This window comes from Simochromis diagramma, unplaced genomic scaffold (assembly GCF_900408965.1).
Source record: "Simochromis diagramma unplaced genomic scaffold, fSimDia1.1 OVJJ01000816.1, whole genome shotgun sequence".
Lineage (NCBI taxonomy): Eukaryota > Metazoa > Chordata > Actinopteri > Cichliformes > Cichlidae > Simochromis > Simochromis diagramma.
In genome coordinates, this window is record NW_024386908.1 from 15129420 (window position 1) to 15146247 (window position 16828).

Consider the following 16828-nt stretch of genomic DNA (forward strand, 5'->3'; position numbering starts at 1 on the left):
CACACCAGACACGATCAAGACGTTCAGTTGAGCCGCAGTCATGCTAGGCTCAACTGAGAATAGGGAATAATAATAATGCTTTGGTGCATGGAAGACACCGACTTGTCTGCAAACACTTGCCAACTACTTGCAGAGCAGTAGTGAAACTGTGGAAAGTGCAATGCGTACCAGAAAAGCATACCCACTTGTCTTCAAAGGAAAAGTTGCGATTTTTAAATGTATTGATTGCAGTAGTGAGACGTAGCATTTCAGACTTTACTACCACTTGGTGGTAGTAGAAGTAGTTTGCCACTGTTTGCAGACATGTTGGCATCATCCATGGAAACAACAGGGGACCAAGGTAACTGGCAGGTAATCAACACAATCACAAGAAGGTAACAGATTTAATCTGTGAGCAATCACTGACCAACCGAACAGGAAATACATGTTTTTTCCTCAGCAATCAGAGGTTGCCAGGCGGTCTCCAGCTAATCTCCAGGACTCTGTGATGAAGCCTAGATGGCAGTGTGATTAAACCATTAATAACGTATACGTTTGTAAAACGTAAAATTTGCTATAAACAGCATTAAAACATGGGAGTCAATGGCAACTGACTGACTTTTAAGGGAACCTCACATGGACATTAAAGAAATGGCCCTTATATACACTGGCTTTATTTTCCAGTCTCAGGGTTTGTCTTGCTTATATTGTGCTAATGTTGCTCAGTTTGTTAACATTTGCTGTATATTTTTTATTAAGTTACATTGCAGAAAAGGTGCATTGACAAATTAACTTGTAAAACAGGATAATAGTTTTATTTTAAAGTGAATACCTAATTAGAAGCTGTGTTGCTTTTAGCTCAGAAGCTAAAAGTGGTAGTACAGAGTACAGGTTTTACAGTTTTGTGAAGTTGGTGTTTGTGGGGTTTCTACAACTTTCCAAGTGGGGAAATTCGAGCTGAAAATTCCACCTTTATTTCCATCTTCCCGCCTGAGTACTGGAATAAAAATATCCTGTTAGTTGTTCAAAGTAAACTAATTAAAGATATTTAAAGAAAGTGCTAGATTGACAGATTAATAGCTGCTATTGTAAGGTTCAAACACTGGGATAATAATGATGACTGTTCTTAAAAAGCAATTACCAATTTTGGGCTGGAATATGACTGGAATATTGTTAAGCAAAATTATATATAATCAGAATTTGAAAGCTGCTAATGTCACACATTCCTTTCATCTTTCATTTTCATTGTAGTTCCTTGGTGCCACGGAGCTGACGGCTTTCATCGAGGGCTACTTCCTGAAGAACATGGTGCTGCTGATCGAACTCGATGGCTTCAAGCAGCTCCTGTACGAACCTTCCCCCGCCGAGAGCCCCGTGTCCAGCCCCGGCATCTGCTCCGACATCCTCCACGACCTGGAGAAGACTCTGGCCGCACGCATCCACTCCATCCACCTCTCCACCTCCAAGGGCTCCGTGGTGTGACGTCATCCTCACCGGAGCCCTTCGATCCAACCACAGCATCCATGTATTGCCACTTTTAGCATCCAGCGTCCCGCTTTACTTCCCCGTTTTCCCCTGACCAAGCACCCACCCCGCTGATGAAGAGGAGCTGTCGGATGTTTTTAAGTCAGGAATTCCCTTTAATTCTGCCTGTTGCAGCTCAATGGGGGTTCATGTTTCGACTTTCTGACCTTGAACTCTTTTGCCCTGTGGCTCCCATCGGTCACTTCACACCCTGAAGAGTAATAAAAACCTACAAGAAAAAACAAAAAAAACAGAACTGCCTTGACCCAACAGTATCATTTAGCTCTAACCATGATTCTAAAAAATTTCTATTGTATTTCATATAGGATACGTGCATGAAATACATAGGCTACTGTACACTGTTTTTCACTCGAAAAGGTAGAGTAGAATTTTAACTCAATAAATGCAGCTTCGTTATCATCTGCGAAATGAGACTGTGGTTTACAAACAATAATACTTTATGGAAGTGGATGCCATTACACATGCCAAAATCTAGATATAACCCTTCTATACAACCAATAAAAGTGATTAGTAGCAAAGCCAGCAGGCGGACTTTTAGGTGGCTCTTATTTACATCTCATTCTGTCTCTTCTATGTTGGATTCACTGTGTTATATCTACTGTGTGCAGAGGCCAAACTGATCACAGGAACTTCCACCGTGGCCGACACTGCGGCCGGCACTCATTCGACTAAAGACGGCCCACTCAGTGAAATCTATGCTGACTTATGCTTGAAACATGGATGCCCAACTGGGAAATTAACTTGCGATAACGCCCACGGACGACTCTTTTTTTTAAAAAAAAATTATTGTTACTATTATTGGTATTTTTTTTTTGCATGACATCTTGTCAACTGAGCTGACCCCTGGTGTTGCTTTTTATGCAGATATTACTTCACGGACCACTTTCGCAAGGGGAAGTAAGGGGAAAACGCTGCTTGTTAACTTTGTATCCACTGCAAAACTGATCAAAAGCGGGATTTGGAGAGGGGGGGTTTCAATTGGCAGGGACTTTCTCTTTAAAGATGCTTAAAGTAAGCATGTTAATACATTCTGAAAGTCATAGTGTTGGTTTTTTTGTTATTGTTTTTTTGGGGGGTTTTTTGTAAGCTGATGTACAGTATCCCTGCCTCCCCTACACACACCCGCTTGGCTGCTGACACCAGTCTCATTGAATGTGCTCCCTGCTGTGCGTCTTGTTTATGCAAAGTTGCATGTTTACTCTGTTCGTATGACTCCTCTGTTTTTGCTTTAGGTGTGCTTTCTGTGTAGACTGAGTAGGCTGAGTGAGGTGTTGAAGAGGTTTTGCCTCAAATTACTTGAGCTCTTTCAGATAATATTCTAAGCCATCGGGGTAGACCATGAGATGCATGTTAAAGTCACTCTTTGTTTAAGGCTTCACCCCCACATGAATTCTTCGAAGGAGAGGCTGAATACTGCACAGAGCACTGAGTTTATTAGAGGCACAATTACCCTATTTATACCAGCCATCTGTATCTGGACACGTTCTCTCAATGCATATCTGATTTATGGGTCTTTACATTTACGACCGGTATAAAAATGCACCCTCGGTCTCTCCACTCTGCTTGTAATCAGTATGGAAATTAGTTGGACTTGTCAAAAAACATGGCACGTCCCACGTCAGGGTTCTGTTTATTCGACTGAGCTGCTCCATGAAGCAACTCGGTAAAATAAGACCTCCAAATGTTGTGTGGTTTGGACATATGTTAATTGCAAGTCTAAATGGGGTAAATGTAGACGATGTTATTTGACTTACACAGCCACTTTATCCAGTTCAACTGCTCGTTAAATGTCTGACGAGTCTCGATTTCTGCTGCAACATTCAGGTGAAAGGGTCAGAATTTGGAGTAAACAACAGCACCTTGTTGAATCTGTGAAAGCAGGTGTTCACCCCGATATTAGAAAGGTGTATGGCTGGTGAGGGTAAATCTGTGAGTGCTGAGGTGTAAAATTAGCTTCAAATAAATTTAGTAAATCCAAACTAAAATAGTAGATTCCATAAAACAACCTGATGCATCTGATGTGTGAAGTTCCTCAAACTAAAAAAAAATGAAACAAGCACTTTTAGAGTTACAGCAGTGATCCAGAAGGATGGCAGCATAAACCTCAGAAATTTCATGATCAGAGCACCCACTCAAGAATTTGTGTGGGCAGTCCTGTGGAAGATACTCGGACTTCTGCAGTCGCTATGCACACATCCTCCAAGTAGGCACGTGGGATATCTTTCCACAGCTTTCAATGTGTGTTCATAATTATGGACACCAACTGCTTTGTATTTTCCTCTCCTTCCTTTCTGGAAATTAGTTTAAAAAGCAAATGAAAGTGACACATCTTTGAAATACTAAACAATTGTTTTAATTTAGTTTAATTTAATCATCATGATAGATTTAAAAACTGTGTGAAGAAAAAACAAGCCTATATATTAAAAAAAAACAAAAAATGGGAGGTGATAACTACGACTACCAAGAAAAATGAGCGCAGTGTGCAGATGAAAGCGGTTAAAAGCTAAATTTAAGGTAAGGAGGAAAATAAACTTTCCCTTTCTGATATGTTTTAAACAAACTCAGTAACTCCGAAATTAAATTTGTTTATTATTTTTCTCTTCTTAGAGATTAATTAAAACATTTTTTTTTTTTAAATTGCCGCTGCCGTTTTATTTCGCATGAATGTCAACTTCGGTTCAGGAAAGCGCCAAATTTTTAGATTAAAAACAGAAGTTCAACCAAATCTGAGGACAGTTTAACTGGAAAACAAGTACGCATATCTACCAATTTTTTATCAATACCCAAAAAATGTTCAAAAGGTCAGAAGATGGTTTGGGGGTTGGAGGACTTGGTTGACTGGTGGCTTTTATGTAAAAGTGAATTTTCTTAATTCGCACCCAAAAAAGTGGGAATTTAAACTCAGTGCTCAAAGTGTGCAATAATTCAACCTTTTTATCCCTGTGATTGCATCAAATAACGCGTCTCAGTCCGAAAAGGACCAAATGTAAACAACTGTCAGCTCTGCTGCTCAAAAGAACGTTTTAATCTAACCCATCCGATGTAACCGGTACCTCTCTCCCTCTAAGGAAATCGCACACCACACAGTGTATTTCATGAATGTAACAGTGCAGCAAACGTGCAAAGTTTTCCAATCCAGCGAGAAACCAAAAAAAGGAAACCAGATGCTTCACTTTGGCTAAACAATGCAAACATCGTTCAAGTGTCCTCATACTCTGTGTGGTTGTTCCTCCTGTAATCGGAAGATATCATTTAAAAAACTGTAGCACGTTCCAAAAATAATGATATTATTTGTTTTGGTTCCTGCAAATCATTTTAAGAGAGAGAGATTTGGGCATATACGCACACACACATTGACACAAAGTTCTGTAAATAGCTACAGAAAAGAAAGTACAGATGTTATCCTACAGCTTTATTTTCTTACATACACGGCATGATATATTTTATTTTACATTCCGCTATTTTGTTTTACAAAAGGGAAAAGAATATATAGAGATATATAAATATAAACTTTAAAGTTTTAAAAATTAAGCAATATTTCCATTAAATTGTATTACTTTCAGTGGTATGATGTGCAATATGCCACAGGAGATGGAGTATAATGAGCTGAAAGACGATTATATACGAGTGACTGAGACTGAAACAGAAGGTTGAATATATATGAATATTATTTCTCTTTTGTGACGCCCCTTCATGTACTGTTTTGCCACCGTGGTGTTCATTTTTACCGTGAACCCTTTGAGGAAGCTGACAGTCACGATGTCGACTCACCACACTCGCTTCTTAAATGTGAAACGTAACTTTAAAAGATGCAAGCCGTTTTTGTCTCCGCAGAGGTGAAAAGGTTCACAATGATGTCAAGCACTTTCTGTGCCAGTGTTACTGTAGCCTCTCTCTCTCTCGATCGAAAAGCATTAGTATTTCAACTGTGAGCTTAAGTTTCAGTCTTATTGTGATTTTTTTTTTCAAAGAAACATATATGGCTTTGACATTAGAATAGAGAGGAAAAAAACAATCCTTTTTTAAATCTGTCTTAATGTTACGCCATTAGCAAAAGACTAACTTTAGCCCCTGTACTGGCGCTTTTGATTCCAAACTGGGTCCAAGCTGTAGAGTAAGTGTCGGTTCGCATGGCTCTTCTTGTTTAATGTTGTTGAGAATGTGCTCTGTACACCAGCTTCGTCCACCGAGACCCTCCCCTTTATTTGTCCGAGCATTTATTTGCCTGCATACTTGTTCCTAATAAACGACACTTCTCCTAGACGCAGTGAAAACGTGCATGGGGTATTCACTAGATTTCACACCCAACCGAGGGGGAGGGATGAACTTTTGCATTTTTTTTTTCTTTTCCTTTGATGAGAACATGTATATTGTACAAAATATATATATATATGAAATATAAATTATACATGGTGTGAGGAGCAGGGATGTGGTGGAGTATAACAACAAAAAGGAATGTTACACTCGTGCTACAGTTTCTGTCGTTCCATGACATGCTTTTGTGGACAGCTAATAAAAGACCACAGGTTAAATCATATTAAAGGTCTCTGATTTTATTTCGCTTCGTCTCTGGAATGTTTTTCTCCATGATGGTGCATTTATTCACAAGAAATGCTATAAATGCCCTAAGAACAAGCTGAGATTTCCCCATCTTTCAGCTGCTCATATTTTATTTGGACAAAAGAACTTTTTTTGTAGTTTTGCTATGGGCTCAAATTGTGGTCGTAAATATTTTGTACTTGTAAATCAGATTTGTATGTGTAAAAAGAATTTGTGTGTGGACTTAGCCAAAAAAAAAATACCTGTGAAACTCTGCACTCAAGTTTCAAGTTACAAGTACGAATTTTGACCCTGTTTTTCTTTCATCTGATTGGCCAATGTCATGTCAATCACAAATTTAACTATCCAATCAGAGAACAGGTGGGTTTGGCTATTGGAGGGGTGCTTTATGGAGTTTCAGATCCTTCGGTTGGCTTAGGTGCAGGGCCACGTTTCACACTACTAGGCTAAACCCCAAATTACTAGACAATATAAGCAATTTTCTCATTCAAAAACAAAGAAGAGATGGTAAAATTCAAGTTTTTTTTATTGCAGAAAGATTTGCAAGCTGAAAATGTTCACTGGTTTTAGATACACATGTCTTAGAGATCAATGATATGTTCTTCAGAACATCAGAATGAATGGAAAGCAACAAAAGCACCACCGTTTAAACCGGTCAGAGTGTTTTTGGTGAACCATCTCATTAAGAGACATTTGGATTTCTACTGAAACTCTATTCTCACTTCCTCTGTGAAAGATGACTCCACTTTAAATTCGTGAGTGAGCGAGTGTTCACAAAGGGATTTTTTTTGGAGGAACGCTAACCCGCACTCCTCGCATACGTAGCTCTTTGGCTTCCCGGCGTGAGTCCGCCTGTGTTTCTTCATGTGATAAGACAACCTGAAACCTTTGTCACATATGTCACATTTAAATGGCTTCTCTCCCGTGTGGATCCGCATGTGCGACTTCAAATAGCCCGACTGGATGAAGGCTTTGCCACACACTTCGCACTTGTACGGCCGCTCCCCGGTGTGGTACCTGTTGTGGAGCCTGAGCTCGTTGGCGGTCAGGAAGGTCTTCCCGCACACGGTGCACTGGTGCGGCCTCTCTCCTGTGTGGATGAGCTCGTGCCTCTTCAGCGACGTCTCCTTCATGAACTGCTTGCCGCAGCTGTTGCAGGGATACCGGACCCCGATGTGGACTTGCTCCACGTGGTTTGTGAGCTGCAGCTTGGTACGATACGCCATGTTGCACTGTGTGCAGGCCCACGGCCTCTCCTCCGAGTGCGTTCCCATGTGGACCGTGAGCTCCGAGGCCGAGCGGTAGCACTTCCCGCACTGCCAGCAGAGGAAGGGTTTCTCCCCAGTGTGTTTCCGCTGATGCACCGTCAGACAGTTGGAGGACCTGAACTTCTCCGGGCACAAGTTACAAACATAAGGGAACTCTCCTTTATGGATTCTCTGATGAATGGCGAGGTAGGACAGCTGGATGAAGCTTTTGTCACACTGCGGGCAGGGATACGGCCCGGAGAAGTTGTGCTGTTTCTCGTAGTGTTCCCTCAAGCGTCTCAGTAAAGTGAAAGTCTTGTCGCACATTGTGCACTGCATAGGTCTGTGCATTAGCTTGTGCCTCTCAAAGGCAGCCTCGTTTGCCAGGATCTTCCCACACTCTTTGCAGTACAGGGGGTCGTGGATCCTCTGGTGCACTTTGAGCATGGTCATGCTCTTGAACTCTTTCCCGCAGTCGTCACATTTCATAATATCCCTCATTTCCAGCTTGCAAACGTTCTCCTGGTGGTCCTTCAAAGCGGACAAGTATTCAAAGTGCTTGCCACAGTTGGAACACCACACTGGGATCTTCAGAGGGGCCCCTTGCTGGAGGTCAGCGCTGCTCGCGTCGCTTTGGCTCGGCCCCGCCCTATGCTCCTTCTTCCACAAGAATCGACTGGTTTTCTTGTGACAGATGGCGTAAATCTGGTGTCTCTTGAGGCCGTGCATGTGTTTGAAGCGCTTCTTGCAGTGGACGCAGTGATACGGCCGATCGTCCGTGTGACACTGTATGTGTCTGTTCAGGGTTTTGACGCTGTCAAACGCTCGAGAGCACACCGGGCATACTTTCAGGCCTTTTTTGGCCACTTTTTGCACAGGCACAGCGGGGGGCTCCTCACATGTGTCTGCGGGAGTATCCAGATTACTTTCCTGCTTATCAGCGTCTCCAGTCTCCACGCAGTTCTGCGTCAAAGTTTCGGCTTCAGCCAAAATCTGCTCCACCGTCTTGGTCTGCTCCTCTCTGATGCCCTCATGACCGTGAATAATCTGATGCTTCTTTAACGTGTCTTTGTACTTGAAGCCTTTCTCACATGTGACGCAAATAAAGGGACGCTCTTCGGAGTGAGATCGTAAATGCTTTGCAATGTCTGCAGTGCAGGGGAGGATCCTGCTGCAGATGGGACAGACTTTACCCTCCATCGACACCTCAGAAGCTGGCTGCGTATTTGAGCGCTGAGCCTCTTTCCTCCTTACCTTCTTCTGCTCTCTGCTTTTACAGATCTCCTTCTGGTGTCTCTTTAAAACATAAGGATTCTTGAATTTCTTCTCACAGAAAGAGCACTTGTATGGGCGATCCTCTGAGTGAGACTTCATGTGCCGCTCCATGTCCACTCGGCGAGCAAAATACTTCCCACAAAAAGAGCAGTTTCTGTCTTCTGACATCTCTGAGGTGCTCGGATCCCCTGAGTCTTCCTCTTTACCGCTGTTGTACATCTCCCCCCTTTCGTGGACGCGCATGGTGTGTCTGTTCATGTCGTAATGGTCCCTGAATCGTTTGTCGCAGCTGGTGCACTTGTACTTAAGGTCCCGGTTTGCATCGTGAATCTCCTGGTGCCGTCTCATGGCCGCCGCCCGCAGGAAAGTCTTATTGCACACAGGACATGTTTTATTGTTAGGGTATTTTTTCCTTTGTCTCTTAGCCGTCGCTGAGTCTTGATCCTCTTTTAAGGCTCTTCTCTTCAACTCAAGTCTTTTGCTTTGTTTAAGTGGTTGAAAAGCGGCCGGCTTTAAGGCATCGCCTGCTTCCTCTTGCGTTGCGTCTTCTTCCGTTTCCTCCTCATTTATTACATTTTCTTCTTGGTCATCGACCAAACTGGGCGGCTGTTCGATCTGGATGTAGTCCAGCAGCGTCACAGTTTCACCCTCCACCTGGACGGTCATGCAGCTTTCCAGCTGCTCTGGTGCGTGCTGTAACTGTATTTGGTCTGGATCGATCACAACCTTCTCCAGCTGAGGAAGGGACAGCGAGGACAGGATGCAATTCCCAAAAGAAGATGGAATGGCCTGAGTTTCATCTGAAGGAGAAAGAAGAATGCATTAGCTTTGTTAGAGTGTCAAAGCTCAAAGAAAAAGCAAAAGTGTGTTCGTGGTAGTGTTGTGCATAATATCAGTTTGCTGGTAAAAGGTTCCTGCAGCCTGAGTGGCCTACATGTACCATTCCATGCTCCTAGCAGTGGCAAGGACACAAACAAACACCAAAACTAGAAAAAAAGTAGAGTGACCACCAAGTGCTAAACCAGCCCCTCTTTGGGGGTTGTGAATTGGTGTTATTCTGTGTTAGTCCAAATATTCCTGTGATGTTGTGAGTAGTGTGCTTGTGATATTATAAAAATACCATGAAGGGACCACAACTCGACCATCTTGGACTTCAGGAAGCTTCTGTAGTCCTCATTTGCTCTGCAGTCATAAAGCAGCTCTTCACCTGCTGGATGTTCTGGTTAGAGCTGCCCTCTAGCTGCCCAAAAATGAACTACCATTGCCTGCTGGAGTCCAAGATGGTGGAGTTGAATGCTGTTTGACCACACGCGGAGAAACTATGTGGGCCACCACAGCACTGAAATGGTTCATCAACCAGTGCAGAAATGTGAATTAAGAAGACCTCAAGCTAACTGGTTAGCAGCTTCTGAACTTTCAATATAAGAGCAAGAGGACTTTCCACAGATTAACACAAAGATTCACAAAATATAATTGGAAGATTGTTAATATGACAAAGAAGCCACTACGCTGTATGTACGAAACAAAGAAACAAAAAAATCCCCTGAAAAATATAATTGACTGCACACATAACTAGACTCTGCAATTACTTTTTGTTTTTTTAAGTGATGGTATACCTCCTGCTTGGTGTATGACTTTGTGTCAGACTCTGTGATTGTGGTGTTGTTTTTTTACGTAGCCATTTCCTTTATTGTCAGGTTTATAAAACTATGTAAAAGCTTTAATTTTCGTGATGGAGTTGCTCCCATCGATTGGTTCACATCACATTTGAATGTGATGTGAACCCGGTCAAGATGGTGCTTAAAAAAAAAAAAAAAGCACCATCCAGCTCTAATTTTAAGAGCTGGATGTTTTTAGGTATGAATGGTCTGTTTATGACAAATGTTATGAGACTAGTTAGCCAGCAAAGAAGAAAAATGTTCTGACCACCAATTATCGGTTGGTATTAGGGCTGCCACAAACGATTATTTTGATAGTCGACTAGTCACCGATTATTTCTGCGATTAGTCGACTAATCAGATCATGCATCGATTGGACTTAAAACATACAGCTTATTGCATCAGCATGCATCTGCTCTTATATAACTATCATTAGCTTACAGCTTTAAGTGTTTAAGGTATGTGCTAACTAAAAGTAAAGACAAGATGATAGTTTATTAAATTTTAATGAAATTTGCAGATTGTTTCAGTGAAGTTTAATAAACTCAGCCGTCTGCTCCTTGCTATCTAAAATATAACAGGACACCGGAGTATATTCTCGAGCATCTCACACTTCTGATAATCAGCTGTCTGCTTGACATTTATTCAGCTGTGTAAAAACTATAACTTTAATCTCAGCCAAACCGATTTACTCAGGAACAAATAAAATACTAAAAAAAGCCAAACAATAACATTTAAGTTATCTAAGTGACTGATATATGTTTAACGTGAGTAACGAAAGACGGCGGTGGGTTTGAAAACGATTTGCTGGGAGTCCGGTGTTCTCACGGGCTCTAGTGAGCCTTGAACCCTGGCTAGCTATCGAGCTGGTGGGTAACAGACGTCTCTGAAAACGTCGGAGCGCTTTTGAAAGTATGTGGTGTCTTGATAAACTGAGCAGATATTTGAGGTTTACACAGCTACATTCTCGCCAAACGTTTATTTTGTGACCCAGAAAGAATAATAAGAGTAATATTAAAACTAACTAGCTGCCGCCATTGTTGACAACTGCACTGGGCCGCGCTATGAATTCTGGGACAGAGCTACTTCTTCTTCGGGGTTTAACGGCAGCTTGCATCCTTGTACATGCAGTGCTGCCATCTTCTGTTTCAGTCCGTTATTACACTTAAATCCTACTACTTATTCCTGCGTCTTTTGGGATCTTACAAAGCTTCAAACGACGCGTCGACTATTAAATCAGTCGTCGACGACTTTGATAGTCGACGTAATCGTGACTAGTCGACTAATTTTTGCAGCCCTAGTTGGTATGCTGCAAAGCAGAGATAAATGTAGTTTTTGTTACATTTCTTCCACAGAAGTAAAAGAGAGTAGAAAGTGGACCATTTTAACTTTAATTGTTTTAATAACAGGTTGAGGACATTTTAATCTTCTCTCAAAGTGAAACATTAATGCTTCATCAGGTTACTTTTTTTTCTACAAATAACCTAACTGAAAATAAACTGCAAATAAACTCTTCTAACCTTTTCCACATGTCTGCGTTCTTTCTAAATACACTTTGCTGCTGTATTGTATGCCAACTGAGATGAGCAGATCATGCCAGAGATCACTACAGCTCAGAGAACAGCTGGACAGTGTTTGTAGACAAGTTCATCATCCATTCAGACTACATTATCAACAATGTGCTCGTGACCCAAGACGAGACTCACCGCTCCAGTCGAAATGTCCCAGTGTTGTGTGATATTGCAGTACAGTTTTTAGGTGCTGCAGGTCAGGAACCGAGTGTGCACACTCCTCCAGAGCTGAAGGGACGACACTGAGCATGGAAGCAGTCTAGAGAAGAAATGCAAAAAATACAAATAAAAGGAAATAAAAAGGAAGCCAAGGCCAAAATTTCACAATAAACCCTCTTCTGACTTGAAAGATTACTTGGGAAATTAGTAATTTTTTAAATGCAAACTGGACTTATTTAGGGAAGTAGAATAGTGCTGGAAAGGCCGCTTTGCCACACTTATTCTAGTACCTGTTGAATATCTGGAACTGGAAGAAGCTTCTCCAATCTGGACAGGAAGTCCAGCATTAAAACCTGAATAGCACTGTCATATTCGGGTCCAAAGTCAGTAGGGAAAACATGCTGAGGGTGGAAAAGAAATGTGTATTATATATTCTGTTTCTCTATTATTAGATAGGATACATGAGTTTGACAGCACATGATGTTACAAACCTGGAAGAACCTGTCCTTCTCTTCAGGATCCTTCAACAACAATTCAACCTGATCCACAAAGTTGGACTCTGGAAACTCAACATCTGCAAAAGACGGCTGGAAAAAAAACTAAAAATCACAAGCTGCAATTTAGGAAGAAAATAAAAAAAAAAAAAATCTGAGGGAAAATATGACAAGGCTGCTGGCCTACAAGGCACTTGTTTTTCTTCTAAAGGATCTAACCTGTGCTGCCCAAGTCGACACGAGGGCCTTGATCCTGTTCAGGTGCATCTCGATGGTTTCTCTGTCCGTTATCTGCTCGGTCCGACACAATTCAAGAACAACCTGAAACAAGATTTTATTAATTAAAAAAAACATTAACAAAGTCCAACTACAGCAGGGACTCTCCTGGCTTAGAAAGGGCCTGATTAAACAAGGCAGCAAACAGTCAGCACACCACATTTCTCTGATTACTGTAACCATTACTAAAAACAACACAGCCACACAGGATTGGCCTGTTGTCCATGTTTGGGAAGGATTTCAAAAAATGATCGTTATCAGTATTATACATGACTATAGGGTAAAAATAAACAGCTGTACAACTACATAACAATTAAAGAGATACGTTTTAGAGTCCCTAACCCAAAAAAATCTCCAGTTCTCTCACCATGCAGCACTTTATCATCTGGTGAACTCACTCAGTTTTATTTAGGGAAGCTACTAGAACTGGTCTGCATGCTTTAATGTTACACAAGCAATAGTTGTTTTGTTTTTTTTACTGTACATTAGTACAGCACAGCACAAGTAACACTGTTTCCGCTCTTCTTAGAAAGAATGCAATTCAGAAAGATAGGTGACGGCGTTGATCTCTAAAGAGCCGTTAGCCTCCAGTGACTTCAATCAAGGGCCCCAAAGATTTCTCTAAACCTCGCCTATGGCAGCCACTCTTCCACAAGAGGGACTTACCCGTGCTCTGAGTCCCAGGAGGAGCTGAGCTTTCTGATCTGCGTTTAGCATGTCAGGCACAATTTCTGTGACCGTGCTGATGAACTCCTCCACCATCCCATAGTCGTGCACGCTTCCCCCCTGCACGATGTGCCACATGGCCGCAGATACCAGGCGCAGAGGAGGTATGAAGAGGCGAAGAGATGGCAACAGGAGAGGTGGATCTGGAAAATATTTGTACAATATTTAAAAAGTTACTCACTGTAGATTAAATTAATCTGGAGCCTTTCAAAATAAACGGAAACTATCAAGAGAATGTGAAGAAGCAACTGCTTTGACTTTATGACAAAATATCTCTGCATTAGGTGCTCAAGATTGAAAATGGATTAAGTCCCAGTGTGGATGAAGGAGCAGATGTTGAAGGCTGTGGTTAAATAGTCCCAGATAGAAATCATGCTCCGTTACAAAGAAATGAAGTTAGAAGCTTAGGAGCATAGCCAGAATAGCTTTCCACCTGTGACGGGAACTCTTAAAGTGAAGTAAAGCACGATGATGCTGAACACTTCCTGTGGATTAGTGCTTACAGCAGGTTGGAGGCGTAATGTAGCACTAGATTAATGTTGTGCTCTCCACTGGCCGTTACACTAATTGTTTGACAAAAACAGATCAGACGAGGTGCAACTCCACTGCTGTTATGCAAACACAGAGAGAAAGAGAGACAGTGGAGTCTATTTCCACTTTCCACATGAATGAAAGCTCATAAATGCTGGAGATCACTGATTCAAGGTCAACTGCATTTACATGAAGTAACGCATTATATACAGTGCTGTAAAAAACAAACAAAAAAAGTCAAGTCACACCTCATTTGCTTACATTTCGCCAGGAAAAAGGGAAATAGGTGCAGTGATTTGTTGAAACATAAATGGAAATTAAAAAATATATATATATATATGACAAAAAAAAGTTTGTACAACAAGCCTGCACATGAGCATTTGGTACACCGGTATCGCCTTTATTCTTCAACACATCCTGAACTGTCTCACAGAAGATTCCTTGTCATTTCTTTAGTCTTCAGGATTAGTTCTCCAGGCTTTTGGGAGGACGTTCAAAGCTCTTCTTTGGATGTCAGCCATCTTTAGATGATCCCACACTGCTCCAATAATGTTGAAATCCAGACTCACGGCCTGTCTGAGGCCAATCCATGACCGATAGTGTGCACTGGCAGAGTGTTTAATCATTTTTCATGATTAAAAGGTTCAAGGTTCTTTATTCGTCACATGCATAGTTATACAAGTATAACACACAGTGAAATGAAACAGTGAAAAAAATGAGGCACCTCCTAATCAGATGTCTGCTAGATGTCAAAAGTGTCAAAAGCGATCGTCTTCCAAAAAGTGATTTGGGGTATGTGCCAAAAAACGAGCATGGGAATTTAAAATGTTGTTATAGTCTGTCAACATATGTCAAACATATTGCTCAGTAATGATGTGAAGTCACTGAGAGCCTGTAAGAATTTTCCTGTCGCAAGGTAGATCCAGGTTAAATGTCTCATTAATATTAAAAATCTCTTTCAAGAGAGATCTGGCCAAGAGGACAGCAGAAATTTCAACAGGTTTAACATCACAGTTGTAGAAACACAAACCGAAAGAACTAGATTTATTATAAATATAGATACAATAAAGCAGACAGAGATAATTTCTTTGTTTTATATATAATTATTTTAAGTAAAGATATCAGAGAATAAATAAACAAATAAACAACGACGAAATAGAAATATCTGCCACACTTTGGCACAACAGGGCCCTCAGGTGGGTCTAGGCACTGGGAGTTTAGGATGACTGATACGGCTACCCCCAAATACATTCACAGGCTAACAAGAGCGTCGTAATTATGATACACCAGACATGAGCGTCTCAACCAGATGGTAAACACGGCTGTGATAGCCCGGGCTCTCTAATGAGGAAAACTTAGGGACTGTAAAAGTACATGTACACATCAACACACTTTTTCTTTCGAATAACAATATATAAACGGCGTTGCTCGTTATATATTTAATGTTTATTCGACTTTCATACATTAGGTGTCATAACGCTTCGCTACTCTGGTTAAAGCCCCCGAAGGCAGCATCTGTCGCTGTTACAGTTAGTGCTAATTTCGATTGCTAACTGATGCCAACCCCCTGCTGCTAGTTAACCGCCCCTGCCCGCTACATTAAAGCATGCAGTCATAAAATAACCGAAAGCGTTGTTAGATAACTATCTTTGCTGACGCTGAGCTCCTTCCACTAACCACCGCACGCAGCAGCTCCCTGGCGCTGTAACGTAGCACAACGCTACCGCCATGTCAGAGCGGGGTACGCCATGTTAAAAATCGGGCGCACACACACAAAAAGAAAAGCCAGTAACTCCTTGCGACATAGAAATCTTTACATACACGTTAGCTTACCGTTATTAACATGTCGTGGGCTCTCCATGTTGTCTCAAAAAGCGCTCAAGCGAATAAGCAAATCAACTCAGGGTTGTTGTGAGTTGCAGTCCGCCGGACCCTGCGGTGCAAGTTGCCGGGGAGGAAGGGCGGCTCGACGATCTGGTAGAAACGCGCAGGCGTACTCAACACATTAAGTTTTACTATTATTTATTATTTATTATTATTATATTATTACTCAGTAGCGTCAGTCTGTTGCTGTTTTGTGTCTTCTCATACGACCTGCTCGGGCACATCTTCTGTTACGTTCGGTGACGGAAGCACATGTATGATAAATCTACAAAACTTGTGATTTTCTTCTTCTGCTTCTTACAAAGCTAACATGTCCGTCTTCTTCTCCTGTGCATGTCAGGATCACACGATGGCTGATCGCTGCCCTCTAGAGGCGTTTTAAGGAACTATGTCCAAACAGTATGTGATTCTCAGGAGCAAATACGACACATTAGCCATTTTCCTGTAATGTAGAAAATGGCTAATGAGCCCAATATGAAGAAATGGTTCTCTACCTTATAGCTACAACAGAAAAAAATACTTATTACTAATTATTTTGTAAAGAAAGGCTTTTTCTTTCTCTTGAGTCATCCAGAGAAAACTGATTTGACTTTAGTGTTGGTGTCATCTGATGATTTATCTATATAGCTTCAAGCATATTTTTCTTTTGATACCTTGTTCGTTGTTCATAGTTGATTTATATATGTGTTTCCAAAATTAATAAACTATTGACAAACATAGTTAATTATTTAATAATGTATTTTTAGCTATTTTCATTTTGGCATTGTTGATGCCCATACAGGAAACATGATATACTTAATTGAAATAATAAAATATGGCTTTAATTTAAAGGAAATTAAGTTTTAATGGATTAACAATATATTGACTAAATTATTTATTATTATATTTATTTTCAATTGTGATTAATAAATGACACGTTTACT

General features: G+C 41.2%; 2 protein-coding genes across 5 annotated transcripts in view; one reads left to right on the forward strand and one right to left on the reverse strand.

The window, feature by feature from the left end:
• Positions 1–6061, forward strand: part of LOC120735883 (ankyrin repeat and BTB/POZ domain-containing protein BTBD11-A) — a 240766-nt gene extending 234705 nt beyond the window's left edge. For all 4 annotated transcript variants that reach the window (XM_040035649.1, XM_040035650.1, XM_040035651.1 and 1 more), the window contains one exon: positions 1231–6061. In XM_040035649.1, coding sequence (XP_039891583.1) covers positions 1231–1461 — 231 coding nt within the window. In that variant the 3' untranslated portion in view covers positions 1462–6061. The remainder of the gene's footprint in view (positions 1–1230) is intronic.
• Positions 6062–6589: 528 nt separating this feature from the next.
• Positions 6590–16238, reverse strand: LOC120736081 (zinc finger protein 14-like). Its single transcript, XM_040036041.1, has 8 exons — positions 16116–16238; positions 15855–15995; positions 13431–13633; positions 12708–12809; positions 12486–12581; positions 12285–12395; positions 11971–12094; positions 6590–9406 (listed from the first exon to the last, which is right to left on the reverse strand). The coding sequence occupies exons 2-8, from the start codon at positions 15880–15882 to the stop codon at positions 6786–6788; spliced, it is 3285 nt and encodes a 1094-aa protein (XP_039891975.1). The 5' UTR covers positions 15883–15995; positions 16116–16238; the 3' UTR covers positions 6590–6785.
• Between the last annotated feature and the right edge of the window lie 590 nt (positions 16239–16828).